Below are 27,674 nucleotides of genomic sequence, written 5' to 3' on the forward strand. Positions count from 1 at the left end.
TTAAGACACGGTTTAGGTTAGATGTCTCAAACTTATCCTGTAAAGGGCGGCTGTGGCTGCAGGTTTTCATTCCAACCAAGCAAGAACACGCCTGATCCAACCAATCCAACTGTGTGAAGGCGATAGGTTAAGATAAGAGAAAAGGTCAGGGCAATTGTGGTTGAATAATTAAAAAGTCAGCGCTGACTTCTCAAGTCGTGATGAGCCCGGAGTTTGGATCCAAACAGTCGCCAGTTCACGTGTCCTTTGACACAATGAACATAAAGGTTGAGAGTATCAGTAAATTCCAACAGTCTTCAGTCAATGAATCAAGTGCGAGAATGGAAAAGCGCATTTATTTGATGAACAAGTGCTTGCTGTGATAAAAAGTGTCTTACCGGTTTTCCATCGTTCAGTATCAGCGAGTTAATATCATGGCTAACATCAGCATACAGTTCCTTGTTTCCAGAAGTACCACACAAAGACATACAGTTCGACCTTTAATCAATGAAGGAAAAGATCAACAGGAGTCACACTACAGAGGAGAAATAATACAGACGGGTAGATAGATAGAAAAACTATTATTTGGAGACAGATACACCACATTTTCTTTACAATGGATTATATGTACATATTCATTTTTAACGCAAAAACCTTTTTTTTTGTAGAGAAAGCATATACCAGTGAAACATGATCTGCCCTTGATAATTCTGAAAAGTTAATGTCTGCATATGCTTTATACAAAATAGATTTTCAAACAATATTTGGGTAGTGCAAATCTTTTTTTTTAGATTCAAGCTGGTTGATTACTTTCACAAACAGTTTGTGTGTGAAAAAGAGCGACTCCTATCCTATTCACAGTATTTCACAATTTGACCAAAGCCGTCATGTTAGAGTAAAAAAATGTCTTTAAAATACAAAACAAAGAACTGTACATTTGTCTTCTAGGAGCTACTTAGTTTACACTGACACGTGTTGAATTTGTCTGTGCTTGCTTTGGTCACCTTGTAGTCAAACATCAAATAGGCTGTGTGTGTGTGTGTGTGTGTGTGTGTGTGTGTGTGTGTGTGTGTGTGTGTGTGTGTGTGTGTGTGTGTGTGTGTGTGTGTGTGTGTGTGTGTGTGTGTGTGTGTGTGTGTGTGTGTGTGTGTGTGTGTGTGTGTGTGTGTGTGTGTGTGTGTGTGTGTGTGTGTGTGTGTGTGTGTGTGTGTGTGTGTGTGTGTGTGTGTGTGTGTGTGTGTGTGTGTGTGTGTGTGTGTGTGTGTGTGTGTGTGTGTAAACTGATTACTGAATAAGTGTATCTTTTCCTGAAAATCTGGCCTGCAGAGAGGTTAAATGTGAATCTCCTGTTTGCAAATAGCTTATACTGGAAAAAAAAAAACTGAAAAAAGGAAGCAAACACATCTTGTTGTGTGTGATGGCGACAGATTAACTGTCGTTTCTATTGCATATTCAGTTGTCCTCATCAAAAATGTACAAGACAGTTAAGCAAGGATACATTTTTGAGTGAGAAGAGGCAAAGTGTGCGGTTTCATTCATATATGTGTGTGTGTGCATATATATATATATATACTGTATATATATATATGCACACACACATATAAATATATGTTTAAATGAGCAGCAGCAGAGTTTGGATATACTGAATGTGAAAGTAACCCATTAGTAACCCCTATGCAGTTAATGAACATGGTTTTCAACTATTTTGAATAAACATCAGAAAGTAAAACGATCCTTTTGCTTAGCTTGGGTATGAAAGACGACGGTGGCAGCACATTACGAAAAACTTTCCTAATCCTGACAAAGACTACACCACAAATCACAGAAGCAGACACATTCTGGGAACCAAACTGACTGTTTTTGGTTCTTAAAGTCAGGACATGAAACAACCGGACATGGACAACCACGTGCTGTACTGTGTGCGTCACACAATAGATTTCAACAACCTGAGCATGGGAAGTGGTTCAAAATGTATAGTGAGCAAAACAATTTTCCATTTTTAAAATAAGCTCTTTGTAGTCGTACATTTGACACATTTATCCAATTTCTTTAAACTGACAGGGCATCATCTTTAATCTGTTAAGAGCATCTCTGTTATTAATTAAATTAATTCCTCTTTATGTGAAAACCTGGATTATTTTGTGCTTTAACACACACAACATGAAAAACTGAGCTGACATCTGATGTAAATGTTGCAGCACGTTCCATATTCCCGCTTACACAAAGAAAGATATACGGACAGACGTTATTCCGTGTGAGTACGCACGTGTGAGTGTTACAAATACAGCTCAGTTATCACTCATTAATAATGACCTCAATCCAGTGGACAGAAACCCAGATAATTTAGGACTTTTAAAAAATCTATTTGTCGACATTTACTGGGGCTAGTTTCTTTCTTCTGATGCAAACACTGACCAACTTTCTGCATCACTAAAAAACAGTCAATACAGGAGTTTGGACATGAAATAGTTCCCAGAGAATAAGGGATCCATTTTTCCTGCCTCCTCAGTCAGTGACGCTACACGTTCACTGTGACATGACTACACGAGGTGACTGATGCTAAGTGCTTTCAAACAGTGGGGCTCTACTGAGACGGACTACATGACAGACTAACAAACGTGTGAATGCCCAAAAGATACACAGACATTAAGACAAGGTGCCTACAGGCCGTTAAAGGTGCGGAAGGCTTAAATAGGAGGGGTCAAAGGTTATCAGCAGCTGTGGGAGTTTTACTAATTCTGCCAATGCCTGATCCAAACAGCGGCCTAGCATATAAACCGATCTTATTCAAGGAATAGTTAAGACATCTTGGGAAATTCACATGCTTGCTTTCTGATGATGCCACTCTCGTGTGTGCGGTAAATATGAAGCTACAGCCAGGAGCCATAAAGAACTGCGTACGAGAGGGAGAACCGCTAGTCTAACTCAGGCTTAAGGTAACAAATTCTGTTTACTAAATGCTCTACAGCTCAGCGATACGTTACGTTGGGGGTTCAAAATCAACAAGCTTTCATCATTGATTATCAATCATGGACAGAAAAAAAACTAAAATTCGGCATATTACTGGGGTCTGACTTTTTCTTGACCAGTTGCCAGGCAACCAGTGGAGGCTCCGTAAAGTCTCTGTTTGTTTTTTCTGCACAGATAAAAAACAGACAAGATATAACGTGTGTATTGGTGAGCTTTAGAGCTGCTGGGAAGCCAAGGAAGAAGCCAGGCTAGCTGTTTCCGCATTTCCTGTCCACGCCCCTGACTGCCTCACAAAATAGATAGGGGAGGAGAATGTCTTATACCCATTACACTTATACATTCAGTAATCAAAACTATCTAGAAAGCACATGAATGAATTTCCCATAATGTTAAACAAATATCGCACAGCAACAAAGCAAAGGCTTTCAATAATTAAATATCCAAAGTCCGATGCTTAACGCGAGAATGGAAATACTGTCGAAGAAGGATCATCAGTGACAGAATCACGACTGCATGTGTAAAAATGAAGGACGGTTACTTTCCTAAACAGTTTGAGCCTTGTTAGAACCACAGAAATGTATTTTTTCTGATGAATTAAAAATAAGCACATCTTGGAAACACTATATTATACGCCCTTACTTCTCTGATTGGTAGACGCAGGTATCTAACACATTCTATTATTGGACTATTAGGGCAGGAGTGGGGGCTGAAATAAACAAAGTCAGCTATTTTCTATAGAAAAAGTTTTTTAACTTCCATCTAACTCGACTGGTATAGCAGACCGTGTTTCTTCAGTCGTTTAAAGCCTTTAGCAGGGTACTAAGTGTGAAAATCACACTTAAGGAGTTTTTCGGAAGAGCGCGTGAAATTAAGCGGGCTTCAAAATATTCTTTCTAAAGAGGATCATTTCTACACACAGCAGATGGGCCCAGCTGCTACACAAAGGAAAACTTGCAACTGCATGTAATGTAAAAAGTACAGTCAACACACAATGGAGGTTTACCACGGTGAGTTAAAGACAGGCAGCTCAAACAGGAAGGAAGAAATGGCTAAGATGATATTGGAAGCGAAACAAGGCACATATTTTTTTCCCTTTTGTATTAGACGTGTGTAAACCTGGAAGAGGTCGGCTTGTGGGAGGAATCACCCTTTTAATCATGCCCGTCGATTAACAATCCAACAGAATTGTTTCTTATGTCTGTAGTATCAAAGAAATGAAATACGCTTTAAATGACTGGAATTTCTTTTCTCCATATGACTGATAAACATTTTGTTACAACCGCCTATAAAAACTAAGAGGAACATACAGTCTAAAAGCCTACTTAAGAGCATGTTATTTATTAAGCTTGGTTACCTTCCCAGGTAACACCGACCTGGAAAACTGTATAAACTGTTACAATTTGAAAATGTAGAAAATACTATCAGAACCTGTACATAGATATTTGTTTAATCTATTGTAGATATCGCTCTGTATTTGAAGGTAAGAAACCTGAGACGACATGGATGTTAGCCTATATCTGTTTGTGATTATCTTTTATCTTACAAACATTTCCTACTCGTTATACGCATCTTAGACCGCTCAAAAACCTCTGTGCTCCGTCTGCAGTCTCTTCACTCTCGCCCTCCAGACCTATAAGCCGTTACACAAAGTTGCATACTCGCTCCCATGAACATCATTCTCGCCTCCTCGCTCCTTTCGTTGTCGCTCTTCAGGGTGGGGTGGTGGGGGTGGGTATTTAGTGAGGTGATGCGGTGGGTTTTTAAGGCATTGTGTCTGTTACGGGGCACAGTCATCTCTGGTGGAAGAGCAGAGGTTTGACGCTCCCGGCCTTGAATTTTGGTAACTGGTTGCTGATGATCTCCGCTAGCATCTCTGGGAACTCCACACTCAGGGATTTATTCACAAAAGTGTAGAAACAGAAGTTGAGCAGTCCACCGACCATCTGCAGACAACCAGAGGACAACGTATTAGTTGAAAATTATTACGCAAAAACACTTATTCAGAATTTGGTGATTTGAGAAAAAAAAAAAATCTCTATTTTGGCATTCAGTATATCTATTGCCAGCGAGATGGTACATCCTTTTCAACTGCAACCATCATTTAGAGCCTTTAATGCATCCAACATACGCAAAAGTTTTTAGTCCAATGAATCACTTCTCTTCGGCACATTGTTAACTGCGTTTCCACTAAAGACCTGTGTTGATTAGGCAAATTATTCTGCTGATGTGGGAAAAAGCAACTTCACTGCTGGTGGTTGCAGCGGTAACCACCAATCGATACTAGAGTACTTCCTTGTGTGTGTTTATTTATTTTAGAAGGGACCGTGCACATTAGACATGCAAAGGACACCAGATTGAGAGAAACAATTCTTCATTCGAACACTATGAATTAACAAAGGCCTGTTTTCACAAAATGAGCACAAGGCCGAGTGATTACAATCCCATTCGTGGTAACGTTTGAATACTCAAATCAAGTACTGAAAAACAAGTAAACTTTGCATTCTAGAAAAACTTTTCTTCGCACCTTGTAAACTCTTTAAACAACAACACAATCAGCTCGATCACATACGTTGAATCACTGTTTAAAAGTTAAGAAAGCTGCAGAAGGCAGCTGCTGATTACACATGCTGCTGATGTCGGAGGATGCGTGTGTGCGGGTGTCTCTGTACCTCATGCATGGAGTCGAGCAGTTTGGTGAGCTGATAGAAACGCTGCCAGTTCTGGCTGGAGTTCTCCTCGCGCTTCACAATGGCTTTCCCCAGCTCCTTAATGTACGACATCCGGATATCGTCAAACACCGCCTGGCTCTTCAGGCCGTCCTTTGGCACTGCAAGAGAGAGAGTGAGTGAGATAGAGAGAGAAAGAGAGAGGGAGGGAGGGAGGGAGAGAGAGAGAAAGGGAGGGAGGGAGAGAGAGAGAGACTGAAGGTCAACATCTGGGACAGAGATAGGGATAATTGTACAGTAATTTGCAAAGAGGACGAACATTCTTTACATTTTAAATGATTATGTCCAGACAGTGAAGGGCGAAAAAAGGTGAATGATTAATATACATCAGGTGATTTTCAGGGTGCTGTCCCAGTAATATTTGCAGCACAGAGCATTTAGGGGTGTAAGAACAACAGCAACATGCCCTGAGGGGGAGTCAATTTTGTTAAAGCTACCTGCAATTATCATTTAAAATAGTTTTTTTTAATCTTTGTTTACATCTTTAACTCTCCAGTACTTTGTTACCTTTGAGATAACATGAAGTGGAGTTGTGTATGTATTTCTCTGTTTCTATGAGTCACTTTTTTACGATAATTGCATGTCAGCTAATGAGTTGGTAAAGTGCTCTGCTGGGAAATTGTGTCCTGCGCATACATCGACATTATCTTTTAGCCACTGCAGACAGTATTTGATTGAAGTAATAGCTTTTGTAATGATTGCATTAACCCAGCAGTATGTAAAGAAGGTGGCTCAGTCTGACCTGTGCTGAGCAGCAGCAGGACCTTCATACACAAATACTCGTCGTGGGAAACCTGCAGCCGGACGAACTCGCTGGAAATCTTAAGCATCTGCTCGCACTGGTCGGCCATGTAGGGCAGCTTCATCCGCTCCCTGGTGGAATCACACAGAAACAGTTAAACAGCACGGCTCCTTAAGTAGTTGATTTATAAGGGCTGCTTGCACAGTCTCACTCGGGGAGATGAAGCAGCTCCCTGTAATATCTCTGTAGATTAAATGTTCAAGGTCTCGCTGCAAACAATTTGTGGATCCTATTTAAAATCATTCTTCCAGAGGGTTGAGAGAGTGTCGTCTCAGTGATGAAGTAATATTGTGGGTGAAACTGGGGACAAACTTTATGCTTAGGGGTTGCATTTTCCTTCCTTAATGTGAGTCACAGTGAACAGAAAGTTCATAACAAATGGACATCACCAAACACCGAGGCCAGAAACACAAAAAAATGTAATTGGCAAAAGGCTTTTACCAAACTGAGAAAAGATTGTTTCAACGATTTCATAATCAAAAGGCAAATATCTATGAAAAAAACAACAAAAAAAAGGCAGTAGTTGAATTTTGTTTGGAGGCTGACTGACAAATAGAGAACAAAACATCATCAGATATTAATTATGATCATATTAACTTTCAGCTTGTGATTACGGATAAAAATGGGAACGGATCAAAAGGCCTATTACAGCCCTAAGCACGGCTGTGACGACTGCTCACAACACTCCGAGCACTGTGTACAAACAAAGTCATCAATGCACAGAGCTGCTACACTGATATACAGAAACAGATATATGCATTGGCTGGCTGATGGAACAAGAAAAAATCATAGGCTGGAAAACATCACATAATTTATGTGTATCTATGAATGAAGTACACAGTACTTGATCTATGCAAGGTGCAAATAAATACTTAATTTACCAGGCTAACTAACTTCCAATATTTATAATCATAAAATACTAAACACTGGCAAAACTGACATATTCAAACTGGGTGACTTGAAACTTGTTACTGTGGTATTACTTTTTGTATCAAAGAAAACAACAATGAAAATGTTTTGGTACTCACTCGTTGATGACGAGGTCTGGTGCGAAGCAGAGCATGTTGCCGTTGCACTGCTGGTAAGATCTCCAGCCCAGACCGAAGGACATGAGGAAGAGCCAGGAGCACTGCAGCAGAGTCATTTGGTCGTCCAGGTGCAGGTTTCTGAAACCTGATGGGAAGGACAGTCGAGTCAGTGTATATGCAGATATCCTGAAGTTAAATTTGATATCCTATTAGACCCTTTCCCTACATTTGAGACCTCGTCACCACTTAAGAAACTTGGCTAGACTAGATTGACTGAATTATAATATCTCCGATCTGACGACTAAAAAAGACTAAAATGTTCATTAACTACACTAAAATAGTTATGGGTTTCTTTGAATAAGAAAAAAATAAAATACACAGACTTTTAGTCGACTAAGACAAAAAACAGGATGAAGTTCACTTAATATGATAAAAACTAAAAAGGACACAAGACTAAGACTCAATTAAAAAAAGATAGCAAAAAAAGACACGAGACATTACATAAAAACAGCAATATTGCTGTATGTAAAGGTATATGTGTTCATTGTTACAACAAAAACATTTAAACAGAATCTTTCGAAACTTGTTGCAACTGCAGATTAACCTCAGTGTGTCACGTCATCTCTTACCAATATAAACTACCTTAGTCTCAATATACACAGTCTACACCCACTGCAATTGACAAATGAACACTCCTCCTGGCCGTAAACTACTGACCTGGCAGAGCCTTGGCCCACTTGACAGCAGAGATGACCTGCCGGCCGCCCAGCCTGTTGAGGGTGGTCATGAGGCGGGTGGAGGTGTCAGGCAGGGTGCTGTCGTAGCCGGCGTAGATGGTGTCTGGCTCAATGGCTTTCAGCAGGGATAGCATCGTCGGAACGAGTTGAGGCATGCACTTCAGCAAAGGGGAGCGAGCCTCAATCGGTGGAGGAGTAGTCAGCTCGGGCGGGTTGCTCTGCTGGACGCCCCTTAAGCGGTTCATCTTCTTGGTTTTACGTGCTGCAGAACACAAAACGGGCACGAACATGCAGGGACGAGTTACATGGAATTTTAAAGAAGAGGAGACAGGAGCAATTCAACCAATTCAAGAGTACACAGTTTGGTGCAATCAGGGCGGTTAATATGTACCTTCCAGGTTCATGCCTGCCATTCGACACTTGCTGAAGCGGCAGGCTGGGCAGTTCTTCCTCCTGATTTTGTCTATTATGCAGTCGTTCCTCCCAGCACACAGGTAATTGTGCTGCCCTAAGGCACACAGAAGAGGAAGATTAATCTGTTATTTACCTTCACTGCTGCGGCAAACACTCCAGGGGGGAAAACCAATTAGCTGCATCACAGTCCTTTACTTTGTAATGATCATGGTCTCCAACTTAAGATCATAATGGACCTCATTCACTAATGTGCGCATATGTTCTTACTCTGACCACAAAATAAGTGTGCATGCAAAATTACCTTTGGATTCACGACACATGCGCACCAACCAATTTTGTTCTAACAACCGCACGTATGTTAGAGAATCAGAATAATTTTAAACTGACAGTTGTGTTCCCGCTATCTGCAATAGGCATAAGTCTCTCTATATAAGGGCATGCATTAGCCTAGAGACATATATGGAGAAAGTGGTGAAGTTGTTTTAAGACAGAAGCATGGCCCCTAAAGCAAAGAAGCTAAATCATGTCTGAAGAAATTGAAACAATAGTGTCTTAGAAGCCAGGAAAGGCACATTTTTCTTTAGTGTTTTGACACCAAGAGGTCATGACCGTCCTGACAAAGCATCTGTATTTGATAATTTGGGGTGAGAGTATGTTGTCCCCTCGAGAGTGACAATGGTTAGAAAAAGAGAGCGATGGTTTAAAAAAAGAGTCAAAAAGAGGCTTGGGCTGCAGTAACCGAGACTATGAACATTTTGTCTTTGCATGGTCTAAGGCAGTAGTAGATTTGTCCACAAAGTACATATTCAGAAAATAAAATGTTGCTGAATACCGGCTTTGTGCGTAAAATGTTCATACACACGGTTTAAGCACAGACACACATCTGTACGCACTGTTTCTGAATGAGGCCCAATGACTCCAGCATTTGAGCAAAACTTGTGTGCGTGTTAGTGATGCATGAGTTTACACAGTTGATGAATAAATCAGTGATAAAATAATGATGTCCTGTGGCTTTGTACCTTCCACGGCTCTCTTGAAGAAGACCTTGCAGCTGCCACAGGTGAGCACGCCGTAGTGGCAGCCTGAAGCCTCGTCAGAGCACACCAGGCAGATTTTATGAGTCCCGCTCTTTCCCTGTGATGGAGCGGTGACCACTTCCTGTCTGGAGGTAGAACTGGAGGGAGAGGGTGGAGAGAGATAGCAGAGAAATGTAAAGAATAGTCAGTCTTTCTCAAATGTTTCCTGTGGAGTGTTCAACCTCTAGTATGAAGCTATAGTTTCACACTATTCTACTGATGAACAGGAGGCGGCAATGACAAGATAAGCATCAGCAAACACAGGAAACAGACACTGCTCACTAGTAAACATGGACGTAAAAAATGAAGCTTTCAAACTTTTAGGAAAAATCTGCCTAATACGTGTTTTATGAAGAGGGGAATGCATTCATCATGTTTCAACAAGGTACCTTTAACTGTTAAAACATACTGTACATTTTATCCACACAGACAAAACATTGACTATAATCTTGAGTTCCACTGTCCGTGAGCAAGTATTGCATTGAAATCATCAAAATAGCTGCAGACATTCTAGTCGAATCAATATCTGACAAACGCTGTATAAACTAAACTGCCTATTCCTACTCCTGAAAGCATCCTCTCAGTTGTAAGAGTTCAGCTGTAGTTCATATTTACAACTCGGCACCAAAACTTTAAATAAATAAACTACACAGATACACTACACATACTACCACCAGACTAAATGTGTTCCTTGTGCTTGTTTTTCCTCAACCTTGCCTTCGTTCCCAACATCTTGAGTGAAGAAAAGTGAGTTCCATTGTGCCCATTTGGGCCTTTAAAGCCAAAATTATCGGACCATCTGTGGTCACATCCTAAATCCAGTGGTGATCATAAAACAGCCCTTCTTCCTTTGATTTAACCACAAACGTTTCCAGACACAGTAAACAGTGCTTAGAGGTGCACTTTTTCAAATTGACCACTAGAGGACGTCAGGCTTTGCACCATTCATGTGCCAGAGGTCCACACCCCCTTTCTAACCCAGTGGCCACAGCAACAACAACGCCCACACAGAGGATAATGGGCCTGAGACGCAACAACTGTGTCTGTCTGTCCGTGTGTCCACAAGTCTGCCACTGCAGAGACAACAACGGTTTTATTCGATGCTCCGAACTGTCTCTGCACACTAACACACAGATTTGAACCGGAGAGTCGAATTCATCTTAGTTATACAACATTAGAGCATTAGCAAGAAAGCAGGCCATGCCCCAGCAGTCTGTGGGTGTAGCAGGATAAGGGAAAAGTGAAACATCAAAGTATCAAATCCAGAAGCATTCAGCAGCTTGAATTTTTAAAAAAGACCTCTGAGAAAACTGTCTAGCATGACAGGGCTAAGAGCTTTCTGAGCACCACTGAAAACACATTGTGGTCAATAAGTCTGTCCATTTACGTCTTATATTCACTACTGTGTGCTGATAGTTAGTGAGCTTTTGTTTCCTGAGTGTCTTTGACTGCACTCTGCATTGTTCCATGCAGCTGAAATTTAAACTCCCAATTCTTTGGGTTGAGGAGGCGATAATACCACACAGTGGGGGGCTCACGCAACAGTTCCCTCCTGGCCCAGCTGTGAGAGGTGAAACACGGGCCAGATTCAATTGAGAACTCACAGCGACTGAATCCATGGAAATCCAGCAAAAAGCATTTTCAAAATGCACCCTGTTGCTTGCTTTTTCTTTTATAATCACATTCTGCAAAGAAACTTTACCAAAATGTTTTACTTTCAGTAGTAGTTACAGGTAATGTATCACAGACCAAACAAATCACACTCTATATTGTAAACACTTTACCATAGTTTGAAGTGAACAACCTGAGCATAAGGAACATTACTAGAAATATTTATAGCTGTTGAGGAAACCAAAGAGCTGTTTTTAGACTTAGGGCGCACTCACACTGTTCATCCATGACTTGACGGCCACGGAGCGTTTGGGAGAGGTGGGCTTTTCAAAGCAACGCATCGCGATGACGGCAATCTATGCGTGTGACGTGTTACGGCGTGATGACGTATGGACAGGCAAGAAGCATTCGCCGAGGCCCAGGCAGTGTGAGTACAAACGGGCCTGGCGGACGGGGGTAGAGGGAGGGGGTGACAAGTACCCTAAAGCCCGGGGCACGGCACGGACGGACAGTGTAAGTGCGCCCTTAGAATCGGATTCATCACTCAAACTCCAAAAAAAAAGAAAAAAGTCCAATCTACACCAGTAAACACAGAAATCACATTCATCATTTATTTGTAATAGTGGAAAAAGAAAACATAAAAGTAATCAATCAATCCCGTATCCAAATCCAACAAATACAGTACACCATAAGTGAACTTCTGATCATCCTTTTTAAGTTGCCTTGTCATAACCAGAACATATCCGTGTTTCCCAACATAGCGTCATCTTTGGTCAAAAATGTGAACATTTGCAGGATGAAATTTAAAATTGATAAAATGTTATTATATGCACTATTGACAACAATTAAAACAATTTGTTCTGGACAGAACTACCGACAGTCACCAGCCTACTGACTTACAGCTATAAGATGTGTGGCTATCATGACTGTGTAATGTGAAAGAGGATGCTAACAGTGATAATCCAACAGAGTATTATCACCCAACTCTATTTTAGCATTTTTCAGCACATTGTTTAAATTTTACAGCCCTTAAATTTATAATTTGATTCAGCAGCAGCCAGCAGCTGTTTTCTGCAAAAAAGCTCTAAAACCCCAAACTGTGTGGTAACAGGGACAATACTTCTTTAACCTGAATGAAATCATTCTGATTAGGGTTTCCTACTTAACCGTTTACATGAACGCTAAATAAAGTGATCCGATGAGTTGTGCGCTTACATACCCCAAAGAATTTTATCAGAATAAAAATGCTCCGCCTGCTTTGAAGCAACTAATCTACCTCAAATATAACAGAAGAAGTTGTTTTAGTTTTTTTCCCGCCAACTTTATTAAAAATCAATTACTTAAATAACAGGTTCAGCCTTTTAATACTGTATGACTTTCAAGATGGATCCAGATCATGTCCTATATTGTTCTTTAATATTAAGCATCCATCTCAGCAGCACATATTGTTCGTGCGATCGTTAAATTGGGGCAGTGAGAGAGGACATTTACTGCTCAAGAACGTCAAACTTGAATACACCTTCCTCCACCAAAGACCAGGAGCCAGGAGTGGATGAGAGTCATTTTTATTGAGTTTACCGATCAGGAATGGAAGCACAATTTACTAATGACACAACAGCTGTTCAGAGGTGACCCTGTTTATCGAACAGGAAGCAATGTCACCTAATGTTACAAACATGTGCGGGAAGAATATTTATTTATTACAATGAGAGAGAAATAATGACCGTGTTTACATGGTTATTAGGCGCTATATATTCTGATTGAACGGATTATCAAAGGTTTACACCACCCCTCTCAATTTGGGTTAGGGTTGGGCCAGTCTCTTCTGATTACATGTTTACATGAAGCCTTTTTTAATATAAGGGTCCGTGTAAACACACCTTAATGCTGACACATTTATTAATTCACACGTTTCAGTCTTTCAAACCTTCATCAGTTATAATAACATAATAAAATCATAATTGTAGGTGGAAAAAAGTTGAATATTTGTAAAAACTCGCCAATTTAACAGGACCTGCACGTCTTTGGACTGTCAGGAGAAAAGGGTGACGGGGAGAACCTGCAAACTTCACAGATCAGAAACATGACTCAAGATAAGTTTGTCATAACGACTTTATAGGTAATAATGTCACTGTTGTGTTTACAGTTTGATCCACTGCCCTGGAGTTCCCAATAATGGCCTTAATGCAATTTAACATCAGTTATAGGAATACAGATGAAGAAAATGCTTCTTTGTAGATTACATTTATTCCCTACAAACACTGCCTTCAACCAGCATGTCTGAATACCCCGTCTGGGCGAAGGGTCATATGATATATACAATTCATACAAAAACTGTGCCACTGCAATGATGTAACCAGCACGCCAACTGTCTCACAAAGATTTATGCGGGGTTTCCTCTACACACTATGAGAGCGCACGCATACATACAGCATATGAGCATACACGCAAACAAAAGCCCTTCAAGCTCCAAAAGGAGGCCACTGTAATCAACACGGTGGGCGGTGGAGGCTAATGAGTCCAGAGTGAGGATGACGATGATGTCAGAGGGTGTGGAGGGGTAACCAGTTTGTCCTTTGTTGGTCCACTGGGATGGTGTCAGAGGGACAGCTTTACAAGATGTCTGCAGGCTACTGGTTCAAATCCAATTACTGCAGCCGCTATATGTTTCCAGTAACAAAGTAAGCCTGAAGTGATGTCACTGCATTTCAGTGTTTCCTCTTGGAATTGCTTTCAACAGCATTCAACTAAGCCATGAAACGAGTTGCAAATCTGTTTTTGTGGATTGTCAGACACAAACCAATCAGAGCTGCATAGCGGTGTGGGAAGACCGAATTTCCTCTTTCTGAAACCATCTGTTGAAGTGAGTGCTTGCCGTCGACAGGAAGTTCTCACATTCCCTCAGAGTTTACTATCAGTCAGAGCGCAGCCACGGCACGAAGGCAGAGACACACAGAGATGGGCCTCGACTTCAACAACAGCAGTGCTGGGGAAGTTAACCGCTTACGTCGCTAGAAGTGCGATCAATCACCCTGGGTTTTAATAAGACAAGCCACTTCATGCACTTACGATAATGCCGGTGGCCCAGTGCCCCGCTTAACAATTCATAATCCCCCTTTAGCCATGGGTGTCACAAGGCCCTGCTCTATATAGCCCAGCCTCTTTGTCAGTTCAGTCAAGAAGGCGTTAGAGCTATATCACCGCAATGGCCAACTATTTCTTTGCCCCGAATTATCTCAGAGAAGATATGAATAATAATTTTGTTTAACCGGTTGTCCCTGGCTCACATGTGATGAGGCAAATCTCCTACATAAACCGAAAAAAATATAATAATCTGTCCGGGTGGCTGCACACATAAAAAACATACTTTTGTGTTATTGTAAAGATGATCAGTGTTACTGATATAAATTAACATTGCACGAACACCTCATTTTCATCAAAACTCTGAGCGTGAGGAGAGCTGAAGGAAGTGCTCCTTCCCTGAGGTAAGGGCCACCAAAATAGAAAGGGGAACTGGTCTGCACGCTCTAAATCATTCTTGCATGCAGAACAACAACGCAGCTTCTATGAGGGAGTGGAGAGACCGGGTTTGTTCGGCCAAAGACTGGGCTGGACTTCTCTTAAATATCTGCCCCATGAGCCCTCCAATAAATATAGACAGTATGTCTTTTTAAGTAACATTAGTGCAACTAAACAGAAGCCATTCTGACACAGAACATTTATAAAATGGATATGGATGTTTTACACCAACATCAAGTGTTTTTATGGCCATTGTTTTGGTTCATGAAACAAGCCATGACTATTATACTTACATGTGACACGTCAGTGTCACTGCCTGCAAGGAGCCATTGTCTCCTCCTCCATGCTGTATTGACAAACCCACTTAATAACTTAACCTTTTCTAGCCTAGTGCAGCTACTACTGTTGCACTAGGCTACAGGCTTACACTAGCTGAGCAAAAAAAAAAAAAAAAAAAAGAACCCTGAAGGATTTGAGTTTCCATATTAGTTTCCATAATAAGAGCAGTTAGTGACTGTGTGTAGGTGGGAGGTGGCTCCCTGGCCTGTAAAATGAATTGGAGGCTTGCTGCTGCTCCTGTTTGCATAACCATAATACCTTTAGTTGGATGTGGGAGGAACCCACTCCCAAAGTTTGGCTTTGCTGACTCGACAGCTGCAAACTAAAGTAAGACGAAAGGAACAAACAACTTGCAGTCTTAGCTGCCTCCTCTTAACCTCAATATGGGGAATTTCTATAAACCTATTCAGTGTCAAAACACAACAGAAACTAAATACAGAAAACTGTGGTTACAGGAGAATGCGGTAATAACTGAAGAGGCACTGGAATGGTTGGCATTTGATCTGGTGCGTTAACTCGGCGCCAGCTGTGGGCAGGCGGGAGGGAAAGTAGGTCAGGAGAGTGAGAGCTACACGGCAGCTCTCTGTGGTCCGCCTGCCCGCCACAGTGTTAAGGACACACCCACATGCACACACATCTACACACACATCTACACAATCATGCATAATACACAAAGCCAACAGGCACGTATGTCTCTCACTCACACACACAAGCAAAATCATAAAAGGTGATTTACAGCAGCTGAAAGCTTCTGCTGACAGTCAAGGTCCCTGCCCTTGGTTGCAGGAAGCAAAGACAGAGGACGAAGAGAGCGAGTGAGCGAGCAAGAGAGTGAGAGAGTGAGGGGGGGCAGAGAGGTGTGCCAGATCAACACTGTTCACTAAATAGTAACTCTCTCAAAGAGTACTCTCAAAACACCAAGCCGAGACTGAGAGACTACCAAGGTTTATTTAAATACATGTACATGTGTATGTATGGAGAACATAAACTACTTGTGTATCAAACTAGACACCAAGCCACAGCTGATACATCTGGCAGCTGTTCACTTCATCAGTTGAATCTATGGTCTGACTTTAGCCCAATCATGACCTATCACTCTGAGTCAGTGGTTTGATACAGTTATATATTATCCATACCTACATTTCATCAATAGGAGGCATTAAAGATAGTACAGACAACTATGTTTACATATAAAGTATAGAAATACTTTATTGATCCCAAACTGCGAAATTGCAGAACTATAGAGTGCCGCATGGATGACGTTTCTTTTGTAGACCGACCAGGAAGCCTGGTTCCCTGGACAAAAAGTCAAATGGATTTTCTGTTGGATTTTGGATTATGCAGAAAACCAACTCTGTGGCAAACTTTTATGAAAAGTTTCTATTTATACGCTTTGTACAGTAAGATAATCTTCACAAATGACCACCACTTTTATTTTTATTTTTTAGACTTGGAGATGAGGGAACCATGCAAATATGGCAACACGAGTAGTTCATTCCAAGACCAAGGGATCACATCAATACCTTGCGGGCCAATCGAGTACTTGTTTTTCTAAATTTACTTTTAGAACGCAATGCATCTTCCTGCAGGAATAGTGATGTACAGCAATACAGCCTACCAACACCTAATGCATATTCTCAATCAAAACAGCCACAGTTACCCTTTAAGGATTTATTTTTCCCAACCACAGCTTCAAAACATTATTTCCTTACAAAAACATGATTAAACTTTGCGTTTGAATTCTGTTAATGATCAGTCCTGCTGTGGAGAACAGGCGCTCTGCTTGCACAAAGGTGGCACATATCAGCAGGTGCTGCTTTGCCAGAACTCTCAGTTTTTTCGCCACTCCTGACTTCCACCACTCCAGTGGATTTTGCTGAAGACGAATGCACAGCTCACTGAAACAAGCTTCTAGCTCGTTGACACTAGACCTAGCTGAACTAGACTAACAGGATGTCCACTGCCTCTGTGCTGGCAATGCTGCGGCCTAGAGCATCACTGCCTCCCCCCTCCATGTCGTCTGGGCCTTGCACAGTAACCCTGTCATGTAGATCAGATAACTACTCTCAGACGGTGGGGCAAAGAGCAGGTTCCAAAAGTGGAAGGTGTTTGTATCTTGGGTCAAGTGCAGAAGTAAGAGATTATGTGCACGCGTGGGTGGACTATTCAGAGGACTACTCGAGGAATTGATCGCTCATGCCGATCCTTAATGACTCTTTCGGGCATCACTCTACAGTTATGTAGTTTTGCATCTTATTTTTGTTGGTTGTGCATCTTATGCAGGATGCAAGGAAAACAACGTGGGAAAACAGTAAAATAGCAGTGTTTGCTGTGACAAAGAAGAAGTCTATTTTCAAGTGGTTTTCTTCCTGAGGCTTATTTAGCAGCGAGTCATTCATTTTCCAAAGTTGACTCAATATTCCCACATGTGAAATTCTCTGGAGATTCATCACCTTAGCAAGCCGGTTGTGCTCTCCAACTTGTCCAGGCACTGCTGCATTCAACTTAGACTGGTTAACTGCTCAATCTGACCTATGCATTATTATCAGTCAGTTAATATAATGGGCTGCAACTAACAATTGGTACAAAAATGACAGAAAACAGTGAAAAATGTGACATCTTGAAATTGCTAATTATGACCCAACAATAAAAAACAGATACTAAGTTTACTATTACATAAGAAAGAAAAAATTACTTTGAAACCTCACCTCTCTTTACAAAGCTAAAACTAGAGTGTTTAGCCTTTTGATCCATATACAGTATATTATAAAAGTAGTTGCAGATTCACTTTCTGTGGATCAATGAGTTTTTTCAGCCCTAGTTAATATTCCGCACACAGACGGTGACATCTGATAATGACTAAAAAAACAACAGTCCATCTGTGTCCATCTCCATGAGTGACTTCAGTGAAAGTCTGAATGAATGACCTTTTATTCGTGTAAAGAACCTCAACCATACAATACTCATACTTGCACATAACGAGAACACTGGATGCAGAAGCTACACTACCCTGCTTTGTCTAAATGCGAGATGTGCGAACAGCTCTATTTTAAGAGCCACTTTTATTACTCCTGCAAACATTCTTTCTCCACTCCAAGTCAAACGCCTCTAAGAAATTCCAGCAACTTACAGTGTGCATTATAAATAATGTTTTTATAAATGATAGGATCCAAAACATTTCTTATTTGATCAGAGCAATGAGGAACAAAGTGTGGAACAGACTAAAGTCAGAAGCAGGATATATGTCTAAGTCTGAGCTGGGCCAAAATACTGCTGAAGGAGGAAATGCCACGCAAAAAAACAAAACTTACATAATACAAGCCTACCTAATGAGCTGTGTGATTATCTGTCAGAGGAATTATGCCTGTACATTTGTTTCTCCACTTACTGCAGGTATTTCTTTTGAATTCAACTCAATGTTAAGCTCAACAAAAACCAGTTATCATATGATGAGGGTGTGGATTTGCCCAAATAAGAACAATTAGTCAAGTGGAAGCATTCTTCATTGTGTGAGGACCTGTTGTTTGTGAGGCAGGGTGTGAATTGGAGTCAGATCCCAGCAAGTTGGACTAATGTAAGAGGACCCGTAAAGTGCAAAGCAGCAAACTGTGGGACTACTGCAGGTCAGGTGCTCTGAGCCTCAGCAGGAAGCAACAGCACCATTGCATAAGACCTTAGAGGAGATGATGACCTGATACCAACCGCCTGACAACCACAGAGCCACCACAGCCCCGCATTCGACTAATTTCAACCCGCTAAATGTCACGACCAGGCACCGCACAAAAACAAACTCACTAGAGACACACACACAGAAATGCTAAGCTAACACATGGATAAGCCAATACACAAACAGCCGCACAAAATGATCTGGGCTCACACTCACATGCACAGAGATAATCCTGTGCTTAAATACACACAGACCTCGACAGAACACGAAAACAGGGCAATCAAAGCCACATGTGAAATGAAGATGAGGTGTATCTTGTTTCTCTCCCCATCTGTTCCCGGTGACCGGGCATTAGGACTACTGTCAGACAGTCATGCAAATGTCAACATCATTTCCACAAAGAATAAAAACACTACAACAACCACATCTGTGCTCTTGTTGACACGACGCACTTCTGCGTGCCAGTGTTTGAGCTAATCACTCCCTGTCAGATGCTATGAATCAGACAGGCGTGAATGTAGAAGAGACAAGCCTTTAAGACACGTGACTCTGCCACACCACTGTTGGTGAAGTATTTCTATTCAGCCACTTCACGACTGGATCCCAAAGCCACGTGAACAGCTGAACCCATAAAACTCTACAGAGCAGCAGAGCAATAACTGCACAAAAGACACTTTGTGGGGCCATGTGGAGTCTTAATACTGGGACTCTATACATTTCTCTGAAAGGAAAGAAAAAACAGCTGAAATTAAGATCAAAATCACATGAGTAAGTCAGTGGAACATGCAGACTTTTTCACAGAATTTCCTTCTTTCAGTACAGGGCTGACCATTCTCGAAATGCCACGATTCATGCATCCCTTTTTTGAATGAACTGTCTACTCTGTGCTGCTCCTTGGGGACAGATCTGCTTCAAATGGAGACCTCAGGCTTATTTTTAATTTGACATAATGCAACTCGAGGATCAACGACATTTGACCGAAACCACCTCCATGAATCCTCATTGAGTGGATACGTCTGTGAGAGGCTATCTGGTTAGAAGGCAAACTGTTGATTACACGTAGCAATTGGAACATGCCATAAACACACAGTGATGAGCAGGCTTGAGAGAAAAAAGATGAAATGTCTGACTTGGATAAAAGTGGAATTCCCCTGACTTTTTTTTACACATCCTTTCTCCAGATCTTGGTGTTTATTGCTGCAACCACGTCCTGTAGAGCCCATGAACCCGTCTCACAAAGCAGGATTAGTGGGTTAAATAACAAACTTAGGGGTTAACACAGGCATTTTTGTCTCAGTACGATGGCTTGATTTTAAAGCTCTGTTGCTATGGTAACCAAGACCGCAAACTAAACGTGAAAGGAACAGTTTTTGTTTAGGCTTATCAAAACACATAAAATGTCCACCTCCTCATCTGTCAACTGTGAAGGAAAAATGGAGTCAGAATGACAGATGTGTGTTTCCACGTCCAAGTGTTTCACTGTGACTATAAACTATGAAATCTATCACTAATTTATTAAATATGCTGCTATTGTTACATGTGAATTATGATGAAATTATTGTATAATTTAATTGACAGTACAGATCAGATGGCCTTGATCAAATTTATAACTACAACTGACACTGATGACACTGCAAGAAATAATAAGCTTCCCCCTGTGCTCTCACAAAATGCAACAATCTGCTTTTTAATAAAAATAAGGAAGTGAATGTTCACACTGACAAGTAGCTAATTTAAGTGCATTTGTTTGGGTAATGCAGACTGAGCATGGGAAAAATGATGAGCCCTGTAAGTAACACAAATGTATACATCCAGTATTTCAAGCATGACTTGACTGTAGTATTTTCCACTATTGCTATCACATTCTCTTCTATTCTATTCTAATCAAATATATTTTACTTTGTTTAGCTTTTGAAACTTAAATGTCCCCATTTGTCTGCAGGGATCAATATTTCTTGCACGTGTTAAATACACTGTTTTATCTGATGATGCTGCACGTGACTGGCTATTTGATACAAATCATAAATCATTCATGTCTATAAACTCATAAACTGGAAAATCCTGGACGAACGCCACTAGCTGATAATCACCTTTGTGAGAGCTATAGAGAAATAGATAGTAAGCCCCATTGCTTCCTGATCCTTTGTTTACTGCACCAGGTTACATGCCCTGTCGAAGACACCCCAATGATAACACTGTGATCATGTTATAACAGACAGGGTTACAAACAGGTGAAAACTAAGGCACCATAAACGAATACTTTTAATTAAGAGATATCCAGTCAGCGACTCTGACATTTCTCAGGTGAACAGTACCTATAAAGGCAGCCTGGTGGCTCAAAAACTGCATTTGAACATCAATATTGTGTTCATAGTGAGGCTGTCCAAACTTTCCGGTAGTACAGTAGCACAATGACACTCTTTATCTATGAATACGACACAAGACCCTATAAGACACTAAAAAAACCCACTAATATAACAATATAAAACAGAAAATATCAGAATATACAGATATTCAATATTAGTTTGCAATATGATAAATGAGCAGATACTCACATTGCAGTAGCTGTAACCAGCAACTATTTGCTTTGACAATAATTAAGATTAACAATGTGTTACCTAAATTGTCATGACTTCATATTCTGCTGATCAACTAATTGATAAAATGACTAATCATGTCAGCACAACGATGTGTGAAGTTGGGGGCATGATGACCATGCTCAGGCTTATTTCAGATACTGCGGAGGCCACAGATCTGATGAGGACTAACACCTCTGGTCTTTCAGCAAAGAATATCAGGTGATGCAGGGGAGGGCATCTCTCCATTTAATGCATGTATATAGGTGCATGTGTGTATTTAGGACCTGTGTGTGTAATATGACAACAGAGTGAAAAAATTGACGTTCCCCTTGTGGAACTAATAAAGGAAATGCTTATTCCCTTTAAAATAAGACGAAACCGGGATAACCACATACAGGTATAAGCTGAAGTTAGTAGGACTAAAATGAAAGGTCGGGTGAGACCACACACTGCCTACATTTCTTACCTGGCGAAAGTGGTGGGGTAAGAGGGAGAGCTTGAGAAAGCCTCACTGGCCCTGAGCATTGCAGAGTTGTCCCCGACAGCCTGGATTCTGTTCCAGGCCCCACCAAGGGTTGCCACTGGGAGATACAGGCTGGACACTGGCTTCTGATCCTTCTGCTGCTGCTGAGCTTCATTGCTGCTGGGGTTGACTCCAAAGTGGTAGCTCGGTCCTCCTGAAGTGCTGACTCCACAGATGGAGATGGGGTTAGAGCTGGGCATTTTTGTTGAGGATGTGCCGCTCATTTGGCAATAACTCTGTCCTGCAGAAGTCTTCTCTTGTTTTATCACACCTTGGGTGCAGAGCTGAATGAAGCCAGTATCTTTTTCTTTCTTCACCAGCGCAGACAAGGTGATTGTAGGGGCTAAGGAGGCAGTTGTGGATATGCTGGAGATGGACTGATCCGGACTTGTCATACTGCTGCCATTGAGAGCAACAGAAACTGCCCCACTGCCGTTAATGCTCTCGGCTACAGCAGGCTTTACATCCCTCTCCGAACCAACATCCCCAAGCAGTGAGTCGTCTGCCAGACCGGAAAGGAAGGCATCATCCCCAACATAAAAATCAGAGGGGGACCCAGTGAGCTCAAAGTCTTGGAGCAAGTCCAGAGTGTTGTCACTGAAAAGTTTCTGGTTTACGTCCACATCTTTTCCAATGTGATCAAAGGCATGATCAAGGTCAATGGGATCCTGGTCTCCTTTATCCATGGAGAAATCCTCTGTTTTCATGTGGAAGAAATTGGGATCTGATCCCCCAATAAGTGAATCCATGCAGGATTGGGTAATATCCGCTATACTGGCCTCCAACTGGGGCAAGTTTTCCCTCAAGGTTTGACGCCCAAACGTGGTGGAAGTCTGTGACTGAAACTTCTGATCTTTGGTCAGGCCCCTGGCCTCTGGGTTTTCCAAAAAGGAACCTACGGTGGCAGTGAAGGAGGTGGAGGTGAGCTCCTCTGAAAGTGGGCTGTTGCTACGGCCGTTAGGCACCTGTCCTGGTTGCATCAACTGGCTGGATGAAAGAACGACTGAGGTGGCAGAGGTGATGGACATGGCACTGTGAGGAGCCACTTTCAACAGACCTCTCTCCTCGGAGCTTTCAGTGTAGACCAGTTTACTTAAATGATCATCTCTTCTGTATGTTATCTTCTTCACTCCACCTTTATCCATCTTTTTATTGGAAGGAAAGAACAGACAGAGAGCGTTAACAGACAGGTCTAAGTGAAGTGCGCAGCAGCCGCATTAAAAAAAAACACAGCAAAGGGGGATTATTAATGTAACGCTACACTGTTATGTAATCTAAAATTGTTTCAGGTTGTGCACGTGCAAAGATCAAGTAACCGAGGTTAGGGCGATATGAGACTGGGGAAAGTTGCCAAGCATGCCCCCTTGCAGCGCGCCCTTGATAGCAAACGAAGCTAAAGATAGCTAACTGACTATTCCCATTAGCACAACGTAAACACGAGACAGCAGTGTCCCCTTTATTTACAGTGTCCCTGGAGTAAACACACATAGCACTGGCTCGACCACGAAGCAAAACCACACAGCCGCAAAGTTAACCCAAGTCTAAGGGTTTGCTAACATTAGCTCACTGCTAACTGTTGGCGTGCTAGGTAGCAATGTGGCTAACAGTTAAAGTAGCTCTAGCCTTCAATTGGCCCGTTGACAGTGACGTGAGCCTGCTAGATTTAGCGTTACACATTGCTACGTTACCGTGTTTATCTTTAGCGAACATGTATATCGACTCAAATGTGACTTAAAAGATCATATTTACCCTTGAAATGACTGACTGTTGGTGTGTGTCCACAGGTCGTCTGTCAACATTGTTTTGGTTGAAAGTGGCAGTCCACAACACGCAACACTGACTCACTATTGGTTCACGTTACGCGTCGTCTCCTAGCGACAAAAACACACCGAGGTGAGTGTGTTTTATGAGTTTCCAATCTTCAACTTTGATCTAGCTGTGAAATGCCATGCAAACTGCGTTAAAGTGGCTGAGCTGTGGAGAGTCGCAGCTAGCCATTAGGGAAAGTAGGCGCTAACCTCCAGGAAAAACATACAAAATGGAGAACTGAGCGAGCCAGCCCCGTGTCAGAGCTGTTTACAACAGGCGGCGCCGCCTGCTGGCCGCGCCGGGTTTTAAGCTCAAACTCTCACTTTGAGGACTTAAAAATAAAATAATAATTCATGGATGAACTAATTAACCAACTCCAAAGCAATAGTCACGCTACTACTTCACATTGTCAAAATGATAATGATAACTTTATTTGATATAGCATATTTTACAGACAACGTCACAAAGTGCTTCACATGATACAATTGTTAAAATAAGACCCAAACAGTAAAATGAGCAAGCAGAAAATAAATACCGATGGCAATAAAATTAAAAAGTCTTGAAAACACAAAATTACAAACATGAGACATTTTTTAAATTTTAAACAAGTGAGTTTATAAATGAATTCCGGTGCAATTTAATTATGCTATCTTACACAGAGGTGCCAAGATAACCCCAGCAACTTAAAGTGCAAAGGCATTTAAGTTAAAATGTGCCTTGGAAGGGAACAAATGGTGTTCATGCCTGTCCATACAGCTGCCCACTGTGGGCGCTCCATTGCAGCTAAAGGAGCCTTTGACAGACAGACAGACAGACAGACAGACATCTGAGGCAGTGGACAGTGAGATAAACTATGAATGGACATTGTAATCATCCACAATGCAGTGATGATGATCCAACGATGAACTGGTGGTTATTTGGAGACTATAGATCCCTAAACACAATAGATTTAATTTAGTGTAATTCCTTATTCTAGGTCTAAACGACATTTAATGGACAGCTATAAAATATAAAGATACAGTGAGAGAAAATGACGAGGTCTCTGTGCACAGCTGGGTATCCTACCACTATATGTCTATAAGATTATTAGAATTTTAGGTCCCAGCATTATTGTTCATATCTGACACTCTTGATTGATGGCTCTACATGTGCATGCAAGAACAGTTTAGCTCACACCTCTATCTAGGGTTTATTTGCATGTTGGAACCTTTTTTATCCAACAGTAAGCTAAAACCATGTCTCAGTCAGGATGCAACACAATGGCGGTTGGTGTATTGGTGTAATAGCATGCAATAATATGACGTTGCATTGCCTTCTAGACTGCGGTGCAATATTTAAACCTACTTTTGACTTAAGACATTTTTGTAAAATTTGCTTCTGGATAACTAATATCATGACACTACAATTGCCCTGCCTGTTGGTGTTCTTATTGCACTGTCTCTAGAGGACACTTGATGTGAGTGAAATGGCTTCAGCAGTAAACGATAAACCACTACCGGATGATGATTAATCAGTGCGCTCTAATGGGTGACCTTCGTTCTTACCTTACTGTTATAGCAAGGAAACAATCTGTATGTGCATTTGTTAAGATAGCATGAAGCAAATAATGTCTTTATTAGAAGAGAGGGGAGCTTTTTTTCTTGTTAATTTTGATTTTGGCCCGAAAAAGAAAAACACAGTTTTGTTTCTCAAGACATGCCAGTTCACACTTCTGCCTCTTTCATCCGGAAATATGAGTGGTTCGAAAGTGTCTGGCTGAAGAGGAAATAGACTGCCTGCATAGGGATAATAACTCTGCAGAGATGTTTGCTTTCAAGGCTGCACAACACTGCATTGTAAGATTTTCTAAGACAGCAAATTCAGTGGCTTGTTTGCACACATCTCAGAAACAATGTTTGAACACCAGAAGTGTAAATACATCAATGAACATTTCATCATTAATCATGTAGGTTTGTTGAGATTTAGAAATTCATTTTCAAACCATTTCTTACCTGCCAGATGGATTTTGTACAAGCTACACAGCCTGACCTGCCCTCAAAATGTCTTAATTTGTGAGTATTTCAGCGCAGGCCACACTACTAATTATAATTTGAGAGCTTGCAAAATACACAATTGTCAATTTAATGTTTTTAGCACATATTTTATCACTTCATGCTCAGCTGGGACCCATATTGTCTTGCATTATTCATGCTGATGTTGCACGAAATTCATCCCTTTCCAAAAGAGATAGAATCTAACCTGGGAGTAGCTCACGAACGGGAAATAAAGTGAAGACAGGCGGCTGGAAAATTGGCTCTAATGGGAGGATGAGTGAGATGAATATGAAATAGGGTTTATAGCACATCTGGGAAGAGAACCATCCCCAAGCAAGGGACAGGGAATTATCTCCAAGTCTTCTGTCATACAAGTCCAGCACCAGATATACTCAGATATGAATGTATTAAACCAACGTTAGAACCATCTATATCTATAAATATGATTTCCTCTCCACTGTTAAGGTCATATAATCCACAAAACATTACAATATTATGAAGCCTATAATGTCAGCAGCGCAACCTCACATCACAGAAAAAGAGATCAGTGGTATGTTCACTGTAGCTCTCAATCCCCACTGTTTGAATCCCACTCAGTCCCCTGTGGCTGCTTAGCAACCCCTCTCCAGCACAATATAGTCTGAATTAAGAGGGCAAAGCGTGACCGCTGCCTCCTCAAAACCACGAGTCAAGGGTGCGCTCCCATCACCAACGCCTTCTCTCAGCACTGCAGCAATAAAAGTCTCCGACTTAATACAACATGGCTTAAAAACACACACAAAACCAAACAAACAAGCTGGAAATCAAACATAAGAAACAAAACAGTGTGAAACACATCCGTGCTACTGCTGCATGTGATGCACTGGACATAAGGGACCTTCTGCTTCATATATAAAACAAACAGGTCCATAAGTCTCCCAGGTTCAGATGATCATACATCATATTTTCAGGTGGACGTCTACATTATTCTTTGCTAAATACCTTATATACAACACTAGCTTATGACCTGTAGAACTACTTATGTAGATGATGGCATGCATTTTCCAGCCTTAAATAAAGCTTTGCATCCAACTTTTTCCAAACTGGATTTTCCGCCTTACATTATTTGGCATCAGCGTGGAGTATACCGTTGGCTCTATGACAGATTCCAGGCCCTGAGCAAATAATAACCACATCCCAAACCCCTGTCTTCCTGCTATGATCCAGAAAAAATGACTCAGTAATGAGTGTTTCTTCCACCCTCAAACATCGTTCGGAAAATTACAAGGAACATGCACTTTATGGGGGAATTGGGCATCAAACTGATGCATTATTCTAATTTAAAATCAAAATACATGTAAGACTATAAGATATATTAATCAATGCATGGTTTTACTCTTATATCAGTTTATATGAGAGCATATGGAGCATCAAGCAGCTGGGACTTGGAGCAGGCTGAGATCTGTCCGTGGTCCTGAAATAGGAATTCACTTGGTCAAATCGATGAGGAAGGGATCAATTTTCATATTCAGTCACAGTGTTCTGGCTGCAAGAAGTGATGCTGCTGCTTGCAGGCTCAATCCAATGCAGAAGAATGTCATTTTTTATTTAGTTTATTGTACTTAATGTTTGATCTATTACTCTTAATAACAAAAAGTATAAAGGGAATAGTAGTATACTGCAGATCACCGGCTTTATGGCTGTCACTGCCGATGAGTCTCTGAGCAAGACACTGCACGGGACCTAACCCCTTACCCGTCTCTCGGGATAAGCGCGTCAGCTAAAAGCGTTAAATGTAAAAGCGAAAGCCTCTGTGAAGACTCAGAAGAAGGGATTAAAATCCGCAACGCTGGATGTTAAACTGCATTAGACCTGAATCCTCT

The 27,674-nt window shown here is 41.3% G+C and overlaps 1 protein-coding gene across 1 annotated transcript; it reads right to left on the reverse strand.

Moving 5' to 3' along the window:
• Positions 1-1,175: 1,175 nt before the first annotated feature.
• nr3c1 (nuclear receptor subfamily 3, group C, member 1 (glucocorticoid receptor)) lies at positions 1,176-23,970 on the reverse strand. Its single transcript, XM_083915765.1, has 9 exons — positions 23,720-23,970; positions 21,914-23,115; positions 9,676-9,830; positions 8,634-8,750; positions 8,223-8,504; positions 7,506-7,650; positions 6,418-6,548; positions 5,619-5,776; positions 1,176-4,892 (listed from the first exon to the last, which is right to left on the reverse strand). The coding sequence occupies exons 2-9, from the start codon at positions 23,113-23,115 to the stop codon at positions 4,740-4,742; spliced, it is 2,343 nt and encodes a 780-aa protein (XP_083771891.1). The 5' UTR covers positions 23,720-23,970; the 3' UTR covers positions 1,176-4,739.
• Positions 23,971-27,674: the final 3,704 nt, after the last annotated feature.

Source organism: Echiichthys vipera (genome assembly GCF_963691815.1).
Source record: "Echiichthys vipera genome assembly, chromosome: 6".
Taxonomy (NCBI): domain Eukaryota; kingdom Metazoa; phylum Chordata; class Actinopteri; order Perciformes; family Trachinidae; genus Echiichthys; species Echiichthys vipera.

What these genes read in the sequence shown, in the direction of transcription:
- nr3c1 (XM_083915765.1), bottom strand. Translation starts at nt 23,115, where the DNA reads ATGGATAAAGGTGGAGTGAAGAAGATAACATACAGAAGAGATGATCAT. An exon ending in GGCAGGCATGAACCTGGAAG is followed by an intron (nt 8,505 to 8,633) that starts GTACATATTAAC and finishes TGTGTTCTGCAG; the next exon opens with CACGTAAAACCAAGAAGATG. An exon ending in GTGGGCCAAGGCTCTGCCAG is followed by an intron (nt 7,651 to 8,222) that starts GTCAGTAGTTTA and finishes CCTTCCCATCAG; the next exon opens with GTTTCAGAAACCTGCACCTG.